This window comes from Aythya ferina, assembly GCF_964211825.1.
Source record: "Aythya ferina genome assembly, chromosome: Z".
In the NCBI taxonomy this organism is placed as follows: Eukaryota; Metazoa; Chordata; class Aves; order Anseriformes; family Anatidae; genus Aythya; species Aythya ferina.
In genome coordinates, this window is record NC_140299.1 from 39,549,376 (window position 1) to 39,567,436 (window position 18,061).

The following is an 18,061-nucleotide window of genomic DNA, read 5'->3' on the forward strand; positions in this document are numbered from 1 at the left end:
GGCGGCGGGGGGCCGCGCGGCGGGCGGCGCTCCCATTGGCTGCCGGCGCGGCCGGCCCCGCCCCCTCCCCCTCCCGCCGCCCCCTCAGTGGTGCAGCCGCTGAGCTCGGCGGGGCGACGGCGGCGCCGCTCCCTTAGGCCGCGCCGCCACCGGGGCAGGGGCCTCCGCCGGCACCGCGCCGCTGACGGTTGTGACGGTTGAGCCGGCCGCCGAGCCGTTACCCGGCACCAACCGACACCCCCTCCACCCCCCACCCATCCTCCTCATCCTCCTCCCGGCGGCGGTTGGGGGCCGCCGGACGGGGGCTGAGGGCTGAGGGCCCGCCGCAGGTACGCTGAGGGGTGTCGGGGCTGAGGCGCGGCGCGGCGGGGCCGGGGGGGGGGGGGGTCTCGGAGCTGCCCACCGCAACCCGCCCAGCACCGGCTCCGCGGCGGTGTCAGGGCAGCGCCGCGGCGTTATGTAACCCGCCCCGGTCCAGCTGCTCTCCCCGAGCACGGGCACTTGAGGTGCGCAGCGGGAGAGGGGCTGAAAGTGCCTGGGCTGCCGCCCCTGCCCGCCTGCCTGCCGCCCTGCGGGAGCGCCGCCGCTTCTGGGTCTTCGTCCTTTCAGCCTTCGAAGCCAGGGCAGCTCCAGAGCGAAGCCTTGGTCCTGTCAGGCTGCCCCGATTTGGTGCAGGTTGTAATTTGCTCCGAGATGTATTTGGGGGCTTAAAGCGCTACCTCCGTGTATTTCTGGTGTTTCTTTCCTCCTATTACTGGATAGACTTCCTCTGTGCTCTTTTCCGGACCCACCACGCGTACTTTCGTAATGATTCTATGACTTTAATGGTTTTACATAGTACTTACTCGGATACTTACTTACTTTATACTAAATACTTTGTTCCTTCAGCAGATAACCCTGTCCCATGACAACACAATGCAGATGTTGAAACAAATATTAGAGTTTCAGTAGCGGTTTGACCTCAGGATCTCACTGCATTGTGCTCAGTGAACATGCGAGGGGAAACTACATTAAAGTTTCTTATTTCAGCGGTGTATAATGAAAAATTATTATTTATAAAAACAAAACCCCACAACATGAATATCTTGCCTGTTAGACAGTTAGAACAACACTAAGATTTACAAAATGGCAGCAGTATTTACGAGTTTGACTTTGTTCTTTTGAATAGTTCTTATGAAATAAGTAATTTAATTTAAATACATGATTGGAATAATTTATATTTAATGTAAATACAAGATTTCTAGATAAGTGTTTGCAAGGGTTGGGCTTTCAAGGCTAAGCTACTAATATGTAGTGAAGTACTTAGAGATGTGAATAATAGAAGTCCCTCTGTTGTTATGATTTGCAGAGGGCGGAGGACAGGAATAATTGCTTATAAGAAAGAACTATGTCTGTGTTATCCTAGGAATCACAATATAAATATAAGTATTTGAGGTGTTCTTTCACGTTGGATGAATTTTCCCCTGTCTTCTGTCAGCCTTAATCATAAGGTTAATTGCTGAAGAATGGATTAAAACTACTGCCTGTAGGCAGTTTTAAATTTGCCATTTTGTATGTTACTTTTTTATTCATGAGAGAGTTAGATAAATTTGATAAAATGATCTCTTTCTTTTAAATGCTCTCTCATAAAGGGTGGGTGATGCCGCCTGAGTTACCTTTGTTTCTTTGTCTTGAAGCAATAGTAAAAGTTAATGCATTACAGATTTGTTTTGTTTTTTTCCCCTCATTTTTTTTTCCTACTTATATAAAGTAAAACAAAATTCTGTATGGTTCTGAAGGGTATATACATTTCTCATACTATATTCTTTTTGTTGTTAGTAATCTTATAAGGGACTGCATTTGAAGAGCAGCACTGACATCTTTATTACTGAAATAACAAACAGAAGGTGAAATTGTTATGTTGTTAGGATGTGTTGATCTTTGCTTTGGAGATTCTACTGTAATAAGGGCAGAGTTTTACATCATACAAGCTTAAAAGGTGTTAGATTATAACCTAGGTATTCACTACGTATCTTAGAGCCCCATTAAAATTACTCATCTGTATTTGTGGAACTGTATGCTTGAGGTAATTTGTGGTGGGCGTTGTTTTTGCCCCAGTTTTAGTAACAGTGCAGATAAAGCATACGTCAAGCCTGTTTGTTATTAGACTGCTTTTTAATCGGTATCACCTATGACACTTTGTTCACATTCCATAAATTTTGTTTTACACTTAAAATAGACATTTTAGACTGAACTATACAATAAGACTCTTGATCCCCAAGTGGGAAATCTGAACTGCTTTTACCAAGGCTTAGCAATGCTAATTAATGATTTACTTATGACTTTTTAAAATTTTATCTTAATTTCTGGTTGGGTAAGTCACCAGAAAATCGAGTTATGTGTTTTCCCAGCCTTTCAATTAAAAAAAAAAAAAAAAAAAAAAAGGAAAAAAAAAAAAAAGAAAAAAAAAAAAAGAAAACTCCAAACTTTAGGTTTAATCCCTTCCCTGAAAGCGGTATACCTTTTGAGAAAAGACAGTGCCTGTTCTAATTGAAGTGAAATTATGACATCTTGTGCATAACTACTAGGCTGAAATGCTGATTCAGTTGTACTTCTAAACAGTGATATCAGAATTACACTATGCACCCTGGGGACTCTCACATCCTGGTTCCATTCCAGATCCGGACGTTAAGAACACACTCATGTGAATACAATGAATGACAAACCAGTTCCAGTATAATGAAAACATTGTTTGCATTTAGCTGAAGGTATCCTCCTGAGGAAGTTCAGTAGGTGTTTTGTGACAGATTTGTTCGGTTAGTGATGCTAGGGATCTCCTGCTTTTTTAGGTCTTCGAAGTGGAGAAAAACAGCAAGTAGTTCTTTTAAAGAAAAGGTTGTTGCTAGCCATGGCTTAGGTGGAAAATAACGGGAATAAGAATCTCTAGTTTCAGTAAAGATAGTTCCCATTGGATTAAATGGTTGTTACGTGAAGTCTACACTGCTGTCTAGTACAGGAGAGAAGTAATACTTAAGCCATATTGTTCAGTATAAGTCATTTGCCATATGTGGCAGCAGCCCATTTTTAGCACATTTAAGCTATCTTGGGGCACAGTACCACCTCAGCTGATTAACTGCAGTTACTGCAGTAATGTGAATTCCACAGGCCAGCTTCCAGTCTCTTGAAATGACTGTGACAAATAGCAAATATTTTCTGAGTGAAATCATATTTGTCGTGTTGCTGGGCTGTTTATAGTTATAAATAATGTAAACGCCTGTTTTAATTCTTTCTGACAAGTCGATTGGGAAGCTAGTAAGAAATTTTGTGTCTGTTATTTTATGCTAGAATAGAATTATAATTCTTTAGGTTGGAAAAAACCTCCAAGACCAACTGTCCTGAGCACAAAAGGCTTTTTTTTTTTTTTCTTTTTTTTTTTTCCCCACTTTAGAAACTGTATTTTCTAGCTTTGGCCTTCAGCTTCTCTGAAAAGATGGGAAAATTTACTCAATCAATAGATTTTGGTAGAAATAGAAGTGTAATTAAATACTGGACTATGGATGGTACTTGGAAAAAAAATAAATCCTGTTGAGGTGTTACAGCAGTTTCTCTAACTTGTTTCTCTACAGCATGTTCTCATGTGGACATGAACCTTCTGATTAGAGGTGAAAAACGTGTCTCCTTTGGTGCTTACAGCTGTAACAGACATAAAGCAGGAAAAAACTTGGGCTGCTCTTTTGCATAAGACGATCTAAGCCTTTTGCGAATCCCTGGACCTCTTCAGTAGATCTCTTCCACTTGTCGTGTCTTGCAGATTGAAATTAATGTCCAGGTAATCTCACTTGAAAGGGAACAGATGAGCTCTTACAAGTTTGAGTGACTACTCTTGCAGATTGCATAAATACATGAGGCTGTTGTTTCTTTAGCTGGCAAGTCATTTACTCGGGATTTGTTACTTGAGAGACAATCTGCCTTTTTATGGGAGGCAGTGGCCCCTTTCTGCTGTCTCCTCTAAATTGGTAGTGTTGGTCACCCATGTCTAAATCTGATTTCCTTCTGTTTTGCAGAAAACTAGAGACTGGGAATGAAAGCACTTGACTGTATCAGTTCTGGCAAATAAACTTTTTTATGCTTTACAAAGTGCAATAGCATTCCAAGAATGCTCGTGTTGCATATTATACTGTATTGCTGTTGCTTGCTTACTACTATAAAAGTATATTTTATGTGGCATTTAAGCAGCAGTATACAATCAATCTATACCAAATGGAATAGACGCATCCAAAATAAGGCTAATTGCTCAGTGATCTATATTGAAAAGTTCTTACAGTAGTGCTCTGTGAAGCTTTTCAAAAGAGAAACATACAGGCATGAAGACTATGCTTGTATAGAAGTCAGAGAACAAACTTTGAAATGTGATTTTAATATTGCCAGATACTGTAGTTAGCAGAAAGAGATTTTCTTTTATTTTATTGTTGGTTTCCACAAGTATTTCTGAAACTGTGTAGGAACGTGGACATCAGAAGCTAGTTTTTGTTGTTGTTGTTCCTGTTTTTATGTTTGGATCTAGCAGTTGAAACTGGTACACGAAACTGTAAGAGTGTTCCTGTTTGCATGACCTAGTAGGAACTGAGCATGAGACGTGGTAGAGTTGGGATGCAAAAGTTTTTGTTTTTCTTTTCAAGTTCATATGAAACATCAGATGCCTTCACGCTAGGAAAGTAAATACTTATCATAGGTGTGCTGGTGTCCAGCATGGTTACTGGCAGATTACATCACCCCTCTTACCTCTGAGGAAAAAGTACTGTCACAACCAAGAATTCTTTTCCTCTTCCTTCTCCCTGTTGTAAACTCAGTGCTTGTTTTTCAGAGCAGCTGTGTCTTTAACTACCTTGCTTTAGGTCTGTGTGTTTACTTTTTTGGTCTTTTTCAACCTCCCTCCTCTCCCCTTCCTACTCAGTTAATCAGTGCTTTAAATTGTTAGTATAGACTATGTAGATTTGCCAAGTATCCATGTTAGAGCATTTGGTTTAAAATGTTTTTGCTAAAGCATAGAATAAAAGCAGTTGTATTATTCAGGTGGATAATATAATCCCAATTCCAAATCACAAAAATGTGCAAGAAGGGAAAACTAAGCCAAAAATTTATTTGAACAGTGTGGAAACATTGGTGTCAGCCAGCACAGAGCTAGGTTGGATTTTAGTGGACTGAAAGTCTGAGTGCTTACTATGCGGGTAGAAGCATCTAATTTTGCCTCCTGAAGTTTTGGCCTTCACACACCTTTTCTACTGCTGATACCACCTGCAGGAGCCCATAACTCATCATGACAGTGTATTCCCAGTATTTGGACAATGTGGTAGCAATTCTTGGCTATAGAGACCTGCATGGTCTTAGTATTCTGCAAACACTGCAACGTATTTTAATTACTCTTTCTAACATATATTTGTCAAGGGGATGAATTCTTCTGTTATTGCCTGAAGGTGAGGGACTTCATTTCCTCAAAAGAAAATCTAAAACTCATGCATGTTCTTGCTCTGGGTAGTCATATCTTAGCTTTAATATCTGGCTGGGGTTTAGAGTTACCATTCTTCTTTAATAATATGCTCATCCTAAACTAGCTAATATTATCAAATAAGCTATTGTGTAGAAATTTGCTTACGTATTTAAATCTGTGCTGTGTTTAAATGTTTCCACTAAAATTATGTGTTATTTTCATTAGAGGTTAAGTTTACATTTTCCATTTTTTTTTTCTTTTTATACAGGATTATAACTAGAAACTGATACAATTCTCTCTTCCTGTTTCAGACTAGAAGATGAATAATCTTTCCTTTAGTGAACTGTGTTGCCTCTTCTGTTGTCCGCCATGCCCAGGGAAAATCGCCTCCAAACTGGCATTCTTACCTCCTGATCCCACGTACACACTGATGTGTGATGAAAGTGGTAGTCGCTGGACTTTGCATCTCTCTGAGCGAGCAGACTGGCAATATTCTTCAAGAGAAAAAGATGCCATTGAGTGTTTCATGACTAGAACAAGTAAGGGTAACAGGATTGCCTGTATGTTTGTGCGTTGCTCGCCTAACGCCAAGTATACTTTGCTCTTCTCTCATGGAAATGCTGTTGACTTAGGTCAGATGAGCAGCTTTTATATAGGACTGGGTTCACGGATTAATTGCAACATATTTTCATATGATTATTCTGGATATGGTGCAAGTTCTGGGAAGCCAACAGAGAAGAATCTGTATGCTGACATTGATGCTGCTTGGGTGGCTCTTAGGACAAGGTAAGACACTAGTTGCCATGTTTATTTTCTAGCACTCTTTCTAAATGGTTGTACTTAATCTGCTTTAATGTATTTATATCAAAGCTGATTGGTGGCGTCTACCAAAGTCTTTGCCAGTATTGAGCAGGATTGGTGTATGGTGCTGATACACTACAGAGAGTGAAGTGGGATGAAATTTAATAAGATATCATTCAGCCTTACTTGAATAATAAGAAGATAGCATTTATTATCATAGCTTGGGATCTCCTTAGCTGGAAATCTTAGAAGAGAAGAAAAACCTATCATAATCTTCCCAGTAACAGAACCACTGGTATGATGTGGGTGATAGAAAATGCAAGTTTCTTTTTCTGATACTTAAAAGTCTTCATGGTGTTCAGACCCCATTTGTTTCAGAATTCAGACTAGCAGCTACAGCCTTTCCAAAAGATATTAAGCTACCCTAGCAAAATATTATATCTGAGAGAGTTTGTAATTGATCTGCATAAATACCTTTATAGTGGGAACAAAAAAAAACCAAGAAGTTCATCAGTGCTGTTAGCTCAAATAAATTCAAGAAAAAAAAATCTGAGCTAGAAGGATGTAATTTCCAAAGTTTCTGTGTTTTATGCCTCTGTTTTTGGGGGTGGGTAAAGTAGTAAGACAAAATACTGTGGATGTATTCTCTGATTATAGTTAGGAGTCCCAGGTATCAAGTATGTGCAGCACTGAATGTCTGCTGCTTAAATTTGAGAGCATTTTCTAATCATGGCTTGTTCAGTTTAAAGCAAAACTCTTACTGAGTTACGAGTACCCAAGTGACAAAAATATATTTGAAAATACTTTGTAATGTTCACCAAAAAGAATCCCATTATATTGTGTATGTAATATACCAGAGAGCTGTGGAAAAACTGAATTCAATATAGTGCAGCCTATTATAGTTCAATCATCATAACCTGACTATGCTGTTTAATAATAAAATATCAGGGATATAAATTAGGCAAGTGTAGATTCTGTAAATCCTGTGAATTGGTATTGTCGTGGTGAATTTAAAACTCAATTTAATAATAACTGTTTCCCTATTATTTTGGAGGGTTTTATCCTTTTTCAGAGTTCTAAGTAGTTATTTTCTCTTGCATTTCTTTTACGTTATGAAAGGTAATTTTAATGTTATTTGTCCTGTTAAAGTGTATTTCATTCATAGATTAAAGAAGGAACACTTACCATGAGCCTCATACATGTACAAACGGATAGGATGGCTATTCAGCCTTGTATTCTAAAACATCTGTATTGTGTTATCATATTTCTTTTTATTATAGAGGAATGTTGAGACTTAACTAGACATCTGCTTGGTAAGCCAAGAGCTGCAACAGGTGCTCTGGTGACTGTTCTGTAGTTGATGGGTGATCTGGAAGACAGCCACTTGATGAAATACCCAGTAGCAATGACCAAAATATAATGTGGTCTGTGGACAATGCTGAAGAAGGTCTGAATTGTTCAATCATATTGGAAGAATGGAGACCTAGATGATGAAACTTAATCATTTGCTTTGAAGTTTCTAAGGTCTTTTTTTTTTCTAATTGGTAATGATCATCTCCATCTGCATTCTCACCACTTCGTCCCCTAATAATTTCTTCATGAAAACCTAAGATGAAACGTGATAGCAAGTTGAATTCTTCCCTCCATCCTTAACCTATGGTATATCTTCTCTAACCAAATAAGATTAAGGTTCATAATAATATCCCATCTGAATACATCCTTTGCTGAACAGACATTGAGGGGGTATATGTCTCTAAATACATTTTCTATTTGCTTTTCCATCTGCTATTTGGAAATGACCTCACCTCAAGCTTATTTGCTGCCTGTGTGTTTTTTTTTTTTTTTTTTTTCCTATGTCTAAACTTCTTGTACTAACCCCCCTGTAGAAATATGTAGGGTGTTTAAAGCTTGGGTTGGTCTAGCTAATTTCCATTCATTAAAAAGTGGTTGGTATTACTTGTTTCCACTGTGCTGCTTTCAACAACTTTCCAACTGGCAGTCCTGGTCTTGCTTTTGTATTTGAATGGAGCAGGACAAAGTTCAGCACATGACTCTGGACATACTGTCTCATAGAGGATGGTTACCTTTCCATGATATTCTTTTAAGCCCTGAGATGGTGCTCAGCTGCACTAAAATACTTGATAAATATCTGGACCAGAGACCTTTGAGCATTTGCTGCAGCATTGATTTACTTTTCTAGTGTAGCCGGTTTTGTCAGCGTTGTACTGGCACAGTCTTTAATGTTTTATAAAGTTCATGTTCTTTAAAAACAAATTACTCTATGGATTGTTTGTCGGATAGATGTAAGTATAGCTGTAATTCCTTTGAAAGTCATGTTGATAGGAAGAGAGAGGAAGGGATCCTGGACTTACAAACAGTGTCTCACAGATCATGTGGTATGACAAAAAATGGAATGAAGAATTTGTGTCTGCTGGAGGTTGATCACAGCCACCCACAGCTCCCTCTGTTATCTTTTTTGAGAAATGGAGTCACAGAACCCAGCATTGAAAGGTGTTTCTGGGCTTATTGAAATGTTCACGTGGCTGTCATTTCTACAGTTAATGCAGACGCTTGTGGTAGAGACACGTTAGTGTTAAGTTATATCTTGGAATAACAATCCTGATTGTCCTTCCTGCAAATCGGCACAACTTCCCTGTGGTGATTGGACTTAAGCTGGAAATGGTCTTAGAAGTAATATTCAGGGTGATACTGAGATTACCACAAAATTGTTTTCTTAAAAGTGGTTGCTGTAAGGGAATGTCAACATTATTGTTCTTCTAGGTGAATATAGAGAGCTATTTTGGTAGCATATCTGAAGAGAAAAACAGTAGATGCAGATTCTGAATTGTCCTTATTCCTTACCCGCTTTTAGTATTTTAATAGGACTCAGTAGCTATGCCTGTGACTGCTGACTGTGGAAGATGGCAAGGTGATTCATTGGCATCGTGTTTGGGAAAGATGCATGCTGTTACATATTCATATGCATGGCACTATGTAAAAGCTTCAAGTGAGGACATTCTTTTTCTGACTGTCATAGCTACAAAGTGTTGAAATTCCAGTAGTCATTCTGGGATACGCCTATTTTATGCTGCCCTGGACTCTGAAGGCCTTTGATGACACTGTAGGAAGGGTGGAAAGGTTTAACAAGCCTCAGGCAAATGCAGGGCAAGTGGCGTTCATTCAGAAATCTGAAGAGTTGCCAGCGTAGTCTCATGACCAGATTCAACTTTGAGAAGCCAAGCAGCCTTGGCATTGTTGCTTACCATGGGCTGCACAATGTTTGAAAAACTGCAGGATCTCACTGTCAGGCTGATGTGTCAAAGTGACAGAACATCTACAGTATGAACATAATTTTAGTCTATTTCGGTGTTGGCTGAAAAGTGTTCTTTTAAGAGTTCACAGATGACATTGTTCATTCAAAAGTAGTTTTCTTTTATGCTAGGAGATGGGGTATTGCTTTCTGGTGCCTAAACTTTCAATATTTGGAGAGAGATTGAGTTTTTATTTAAATTGGTAGGGAAATGTAGCCTTAACTTATTGTGAAAAGAAATCTTGCCAATAAAACAAATGTACTAGCAGCATTGTAAGGTTTAAGAAAGTCCAAACCATCATGGAAGAGGCAAAGGATTTGTGGCTTGTTGATTACTACATGCATGGTTAGTGGATGTGCCCCTCTTAAAACATACCTTCTTCCTTTCTGACAGTGTTGCATGTTGTATACACAGAAGGGTGCACCTGAGTTGAGGAAGAACTATAAGCAACATTCCACGCCATGAATGAAATTCATGTGATAGTTAAAGGTGTGGAAGATGTTTATCCTTCATGTTCTACAATTTGCAGCTGTAATTTCATGTGTTATATGAATGATGACAAAAGGTTCTGAAATGTGCATTTAAAACTCCCTCAGGATGTTCCTCTTTATTCCCTGTGCCCCAAGCACTTCTGTTAGTTGGTTAAAACTGTGTGTTGCAATAGCTCCACAACAGTAGCTTCTTTAGAGCATCTATTGCACCTCTTTAGTAGTATGAATCTGAGAGATACTATCGAAGATCTACCCTTTTAAGGGAGATTGTAGTGACACCTTATTTTATACTGTAAAGGGAGCAAGTCTTCCAGATAAACAGTTTGTTTATCTAGATAAATAGTTTGAGGTAATAAGATAAACTGCTTTCTGTCTCCATCAGATGTATCAGATGCAAAATGGCAGGCACTCTGAGGGCCCACAAACCATACTATGGTAATTTCAGCTGGGTTCGGATTGTTAAAGGCAACTAAAGTCTTAAAAACAAAAACGAAACAAACTAATAACAAAAACACACACACAAAAATAAATACACATACAAAAAATCACTACAGCCAGATGTGACTTTTGCTGTTCGCATGTAATGGTAATATTTATATTCAATAAAAGGAAAATAGTAAGTGTAATATGGCTTGTTGCTTAAGAAGTAGAAAAGGTCTTATTTACAGAGACAAAAATGTAAAGGGAATGGAAAAGGAGTTTCTGCTACAGCACATTGTGAAAGTAGTCACAAAGGAGGAAAAAGAAATATTTGTGCTTTCTCTTGTACTAAATATTTTAGTACAAGAGAAGAACACTAGTTCTTCTTTCCCTGCCAGAAGGTGAAAAGATCAGGAAGGAATGTTCAGAGTTGCCTCTATTACAAGACCCCATCAATATCTGATCAGCATATGTAGGCTCCCAGGAGAAATCACAGGCTTTATCGGTGGCCCTGTGTCAGCTTGGGTTCTAGTACTTGGGAGTGGTGTGATGGTGCAGTTATGGTGGCATTCTTCCTTCTACCCCTCCTGTGTCATATCACTTCTTGTCTGACCCTAAAGACAGTTGGCACAAAGGAGCCAAAAAGTAGCTGTCCTCTACTCAGGGATTGTTTCCTAAATCAGCTGGTGAAGCCCAGTGGGCACACTACGTGGCTGAAGATACAAATAGGAAAATGGTACTGTCTTCTTTGGCAGTATCTTAGTTTAGTAGTGACGTTAACCTGTACCTTTAATGTGGTGAGTGCACAGAAGTTTGAGTACTTAGACTCTGTGTGAATGCTAGCAAGCTTTTGTCAGCAGAGGTATGTTTACTTTTTCATTTTACATTAACTTGAAGAGCAGTATTTACATGTTTTCCATGCAGGGAACCCTTAGGTGCGTAAACATAAAGAAAGGATAAATCAGATGTTGAAAAGAATTGAAATTTCAGTTACTGTGGGAAAGAGAAAAATGTTATAGGCAGCCTTTAAACTGCTGAAAATGTCTAAATTCTATGCCAGATTCAGTCTAGAGTAAATTGTCCCTGACGAATACTGCTTTCTCTGAGAATGTGCATCTGGGCACAGCTACTTTCAGGTTTTTGTTCCAAGGACCATTCAGGTGATCATAGCTAAAAATCCCTATATCACTGCCAACAGCAAAACACTGAAGGTCTGACTGTTCTGGCAGAATTTTTCTAAGATTACGTGAACAATCAGTAGTGTTATTGATTTGAGTCACGATTAATCTGACCAATGTAAAATCTTCCAAAGATGCCAACAGCTTTCACAGCATGTCTTTGAGCTCTTGGCACCTGAACAGGTGTTTACAGCCTATTACTTTGCCCTTCCTAAGGATGAATGGTAATTGTTAGGCACTGTGTAAGAGAAGCACTACTGTCGCTTTTTCTTGATCTGACATTTCCTAGTTTGGGAAACCAGGCAAAGCTTTCAATTCATAATTCATTGTACTCATAGAATTATTGAATTAGGAATAGTTAAATTAGTAATCAAAAACAAGTTTATATTCAAAATATGATTATTTTGAATATATGTATCATTGCAATTTTTATTATATTATTTATCATATTATTTGTATTACGTATTTATTTATTTATATTTACATTCAGAATATTCATAAGTCTGAAAGCTTTGAACTACCTCTACCATGATAGGTTTCACTGGCTTTGTTTCCAGACTGTGAAACAAATAGTTTCTGAGGGGTGCTGTGAAGGCAGTCTGGCTGTGGTGGAGAAAGCATTTATTGCGTTTACATTAAAGTAAACCTATTCATGGATTACTTCTTGTAGATACTGTTTGGATCTATATCCTTCAGCCTAAGGTTAGGTAAAAATAGAGGGAAGAATAAAGACATTGGAGAATATATTCTTCAAAATGTACTTTTACGTTTTGCTTTAAAATTCTGTGCAGTGGTCTTCATATTCTAAAATTTGGTATTTGAGGAAATGTGTGATCACTTGCAGGGTTTTTTTAAGAACTGTCATCACACACTCAATGTCATACTAATGCTGCAATGCATGATTGCATACATACTAACGATGTATTTGAGTTCTGATTGTATGAGCTGAAATACAGTATGAAATACTGTATTTTCAGAGTGCACAAAAGTGATGAATTAGAGCTGTTGTAACAGTTCCCAGGTGTATCAGAAGAGATAAAGAAATAGTGAGAGCTGCATCTTGTTTAGGTTTCAAAGCATTAATTCGTTGTTTTGTAGCATGTGTTGGAATTCTAAGAAAGTCTTCGTTAATCAGACTGAATTTTTAGTGTGCTCCAAGAACTTTTTTGAGCAGATGGTTTGCTGTTGATGTCAGACTGATGATTGAGTCTTAGTGTTTTAGAACTCTTAATCATTAGCAGTGTTCCCTAGAAAGAGTTCCTAGGGTAATCAGCAAATTAAGTAGTCATGGTATAGGTTGAGTCAATAGATGTTTGTGATGATACTTTTACAATTTTTATGTTTTGTTCTTGCAGAACACTAACTATTCTTTTATTTATTTAAATTTTAAGTTGTGAGTAGAGAGGGTTTTAGCCTTAACTTAGAAAGCTAGTGGAGTGCCTAATGAGTTTTGGGGTGCTAATGATTTTTACATTGTTGCTTAGATATAATCTTGTTTTTCTTGATCTTTCTAGATTATCTGTTTATAAGTCAGTGTGTTACCGCCTGTAGTAACACATAACAGACTGTATTGCAGATGTAACATACAGAGCTTGTTTTCTGGCTTATTGAAAAGTACTAGCAGATTTTTTTTCTTGGTAATTTGAATATTGTGGTACGTGTGAGAAACATCTTTTTTCTCTAATATTCGTGGGTTTGAGACTTGTAGACCTTTTTTATGTAGTACTGCATAGTTACTATCCAGATGTCCATATTTATAAAATATTGGAATTTTTTCTTTACTTCAATTTTTCTCTCTTCTGGGTGTATGCAAGTAAACCAGTTTGAGAATTCTGTAGGTATGTCTTCTTGTCTGATACAGCTCTCCTGGCTTTGGCAGAAAAGATGCATACATTTATTGTAGACGAGGTAATGGTTGCACCTTCCTTAACTTTAACTGAAAACAACAGGTTGTCAGTCCTTTTAGGAATTTTGTCAGTTGGCAGATAACTTACTGTATGCTATTCCATAATGTTGTTAGACTAGTGTAAATCAGCTGAACAGGCTTCTGATAATATGTGAGAACAATGTTTGATTATTTTACATTTTTTTAATGCAGTTCAGTATCTCTTCCTAAGTAAATTTAAACAAAGGTATCTAGATAGACACTCTTCTCCAGTCTGAATCTGTACTAAAAGGACTCTGCTGTTATGTATCAATGTATAAGTAGTTCATTTCTGCCTTGGATGCTTTCCTTGCCAGCACAACCATCTGCTTATAGACCTTTCCAGTACCATGGTGTTACTTGGCAATCAAACCATCTTTGTATCCTGGTGCATACTTCTGGGTGCTAACCAGATGTTGTACAACTCTTTGGTCAACCTCATTTACAGAAGAAGTAAAGGTTTTCATCTTACTAGGAGGGGAGCCTGACTTTAACTTTGTAGTGCTTGTTGAATTGTATTAATTGTGAGTTAGCTTAGGTATTTCCTTTGGCTAACCTGCCTGTCAAACTGTGATGAGAAAAGTATCTCAGCTGTTACAGAGAATGTATAATATTTTGGCCGTTGTCTGTATGGGCATGTATTTCCTATGAAATTGCTGAGTACTCTTACTAGCTTGCAGTTTTTAGCAGATAAAGCCCAACACATTTTTGCAGGTTTGACTGTCATCTACTTGAAGATACAGAATAAATATGGCTGTAATCAGTTTTCTGTTGTAGCTTGACTGGAGCTAGCAATAAAGGTACTCAGCTAGCATACAATTTGCAACTGCATTCATAAGGCGAAAAATGTGCTTTAAATGCAAAGTAAGTCTTTTAAGGTCAGAAATGTTCAAAAATGTACTTCCTTGTTCTTCTACTAGCACCTGTTTCATCCTTTTTAGGAAAGTAGTGTACAGCAATGGTTTGTTTGCTTATTTGTGTAATTGTTTTTGGCTATTTTGTTCTATATGCCATTTTTGTTAATACTTTTGGTCTTTTAGGTACGGAATCCGCCCTGAAAATGTGATCATATATGGCCAAAGTATAGGAACAGTACCATCTGTGGATCTTGCTGCTAGGTATGAAAGTGCTGCTGTAATTCTTCATTCTCCACTGACTTCAGGAATGCGAGTAGCTTTTCCTGATACAAAGAAGACATATTGCTTTGATGCATTCCCAAAGTAAGTAGTTAGATTTTTTTTTTTCTGCATGTGTTTTTTTTCTATTACAGAAGTTTTATATTAGGGAAACAGGTATTATGACATTCTCAGAATTTTCTTTCAAAGGCTTAAAAAATAATAATCAGAGTGAATAACAATAATAAGAAATGTTTGATTTGAAGGTGTTTCTAGAACTTTGTCTTCTAGGTTTTTCTCATCTCCAATCATTGCAGCAGGTATCTGTAAAAGAAGTGATTAGTTTTCCTGTGTATGTAACTCCTAATACCACTAATACTAACAAGCAGTTCTCTTCTAGTGAGTTGTTAATCTTACTCTAAAGTCTTTTGCATGTATTTCAATAATTAGTAAATACAGGAAAAAATAAGTAGACCTTAACTGAAGAAAATTCCTGTCGTTTATTTCAGAACTGTGCCATTAGTTGACCATTATGGACTGGTATACTTGGCTCAAGGAATACCTTGAATTTTGAACATTTAACTTGAGACTTTTTCCCCACATATTTAAACATTAGAAGCCAAAATTCTTTCTGTTCTGGCAAGCATGCTTTTTATTGAAAAATTCTGAAGTGGTATTTTCATCAGTTCAATGACTACCTTTTATTGATGTTAAAAATCAGTGAATACCACTTTCAGATGGATTACTCTTTTCTTCAATCGTAATAGTTTTCACAAGTATTTTTCCTTCCTAGGACATAGTTTTACCTGTGCTAATGTAAGTGTTCCAGGGTGTTGATAAGTTTTAATTTTCTGATAATTTAAAAAGCTTTAACATTAAATAGTCAAAACTACAATGTGTAATTAAAAAGTGAATATGAGTCTCTGGTCCTTGAAGATTTAATAAAACTGATTATGTTCATAGATATAATCTTTTTCTTACAGCATTGACAAAATTTCTAAAATAACGTCTCCTGTGTTAATTATCCATGGGACTGAAGATGAAGTAATTGACTTTTCACATGGCCTAGCATTATTTGAACGTTGCCAGAGACCTGTAGAACCACTGTGGGTAGAAGGAGCGGGCCATAACGATGTGGAGCTCTATGGACAGTACCTTGAAAGATTAAAACAGTTTGTGTCACAGGAACTGGTGAACTTGTAATTTTCTTTGTATATTTACATGCTTTTTAATTTCACTGCAGAACTGCACGCCTTGATACATATATAACATAAAACCTGAAGGTTGTGTTTTCAAATCGTGTTGGTTGCCTTCATTAAATGCACAGGTAATGATTTGTCAACATAATTAATGAAGGTTTTAATGCCAGTATTATAAACTGGAATTACACGATCATACAGTCAAGCTTGGCAGTTCATATTACTTTGTGTGAGGTTTTTCTTTTCAGATGTACAAAAAAATCACAAGGAGTACTGTATGAAATTTTAATTATATAAAATCAAATGCTGTAAAAGTGTTGCCAAATGCTTTAGCATATTAAAAACAAGTTTATAAATACTTTTCAAACATCTCAAAACGTACTGTGACTTATTCTATGGCACAGGTGTAAATTAAAAACCAGACTTCTAAGCAGTTGTCCTGTAAAAATGCAATAGCCATGAAATTTGAGCAATTACTCATGTACGTAATAAGAACAAACAGTCACTGGAAATAACCTGTGCCATATTATGGAGGGAGGGGATCAAAATCTCTTTGCATATACTTCTCAAAGAGATCAAAATCTTTTTGCATATATTTCATATCTTTTGTGGTTAGTTAAATTTTAGTTGTTTTGTTTTCTTTGTGTGCTTTTTTTTTTTTTTTTAACCTGAAAAGGACAAATTTGTCCATGCGTCTTCTCAGCAGTCCTAATCTTGCCAAAATAATATCACAAGTTACCATTGTAACAACATAAATGTCATTCACGTGATTTCTACTGAGGCCACTAAGTACTACTTTGAAACCATTAAGGCTTTTAGAACCTAGAAAGCTTTGTGGGCAATGTAGTTTTAAACACTGATTGGTTAGAGATGCAATATTTCAATAGAAAGAACCTGGAAGTTTATCCAACTTTGTAATAAATAATTTGCAACTTTGGAATAGTCTGTTCAGACTTACTTTTGGATGTTTAGTGTAATATTTTTTTTGTTTGGGTATTGTATGGAAATCTTACTAATTGGTCCTGGACAGGATGGGAGGAGGGACAAGAAGAGAATGTTGACATTTTTCTATTAATTCGTAGTAAAATAAACTGTAAGTTGCCTTTCCCTTGAATGCATTTTGCTTGAATAAAACTATGAAAAAATAATGCCATGTAGCCTATTTGTAAACAAAGTAATATTCTGACGATACACACTGTGCTTCTAATTTTAAGGCCTTATGTAGTTTAATTGTTCTACTTGTTTTGTGATTGAGACTATTGTATAATTAAATGTAGCATCAAGTATTGTGAAAACTTTGGTTCAGTTATGTTGATTAACAGTAAACAATATTCCACACACTTGCTGTTCTTCATTTCTTTTTTTTTTTTTTTTTTTTAAAGAAATAGCAATAGTTGCTGGTGATAAAATAAGTATCTCCACTTTACTCCAAGAAATCTGAGAAGTAAAACAGTAATCCACTGTTAATAATATTGGCACATTTCTTTTATCATCATCTACTGTTCTGATCACCTTCCTATTCCTGTGCATTGTCTTATTTTCTGCTGTCAGCTGCTCAACATACAGCTTTCTTGGTGCAGACTTCTTCATATTCATTATTCTATAATGAATTTAAGTTTAATTTTGAAATCTCCAGTGTCTCCTCTTGTGCTGTCTTGAATATAAACCAACTTAAGCTTGTTCTCGGCTATCTTTTGTTTGCCTTTCTGATCAAATAGGAATCAGTATGTTCTGAACTTCAAACTAGTACTCAGATATGTTAGAGTAGATTTTCACCCCAATCCAATATTGAGTTGGAAATGCTCTTAAATAGTTATGTAAATCAGCTCTATTACATCATACTTTATATACAGTTTATTTTATTTTCTTACTGCTGTTTAGACACTATCTGTGATTTAGATCGAAATACTTTCCCTTAAGTGTTTGAATGCTTTAATTCTAAAGTGTGTCTACAGAGCTTCTTTCAGAAGTACACACAAATAAAGATTGGAGAACTCTGAATGCTGATACAGAGTGGCTGGTAGTACTACAGATTGCAGGCAAATGATCAAGTGTCATCACAAGATCTGACTGCTGAGAAATATTACGGCACCCTCTAATTGAAAGGACAGAATAGGTGGCCTAGCCACTTTGCTGCTCTTGTTTCTGTTTTGCT

At 37.2% G+C, this 18,061-nt stretch overlaps 1 protein-coding gene across 4 annotated transcripts; it reads left to right on the top strand.

Moving 5' to 3' along the window:
- The first annotated feature begins 94 nt into the window (after positions 1-94).
- On the top strand, positions 95-17,246 carry ABHD17B (abhydrolase domain containing 17B, depalmitoylase). 4 transcript variants are annotated; one of them, XM_084503849.1, is made up of 6 exons: positions 105-329; positions 3,606-3,808; positions 5,779-6,006; positions 6,100-6,253; positions 14,633-14,812; positions 15,691-17,246. In XM_084503849.1, exons 3-6 carry the CDS (start codon positions 5,787-5,789, stop codon positions 15,908-15,910), a joined length of 774 nt encoding a protein of 257 aa, XP_084359975.1. In that variant the 5' UTR covers positions 105-329; positions 3,606-3,808; positions 5,779-5,786; the 3' UTR covers positions 15,911-17,246. The 4 variants fall into 4 exon arrangements, with proteins under 4 accessions (XP_084359973.1, XP_084359975.1, XP_084359972.1 ...); XM_084503846.1 differs by having other exon boundaries at positions 106-329; positions 5,779-6,253; XM_084503848.1 differs by lacking the exon at positions 105-329 and adding an exon at positions 439-675 and having other exon boundaries at positions 5,779-6,253.
- The last annotated feature ends 815 nt before the right edge of the window (positions 17,247-18,061 follow it).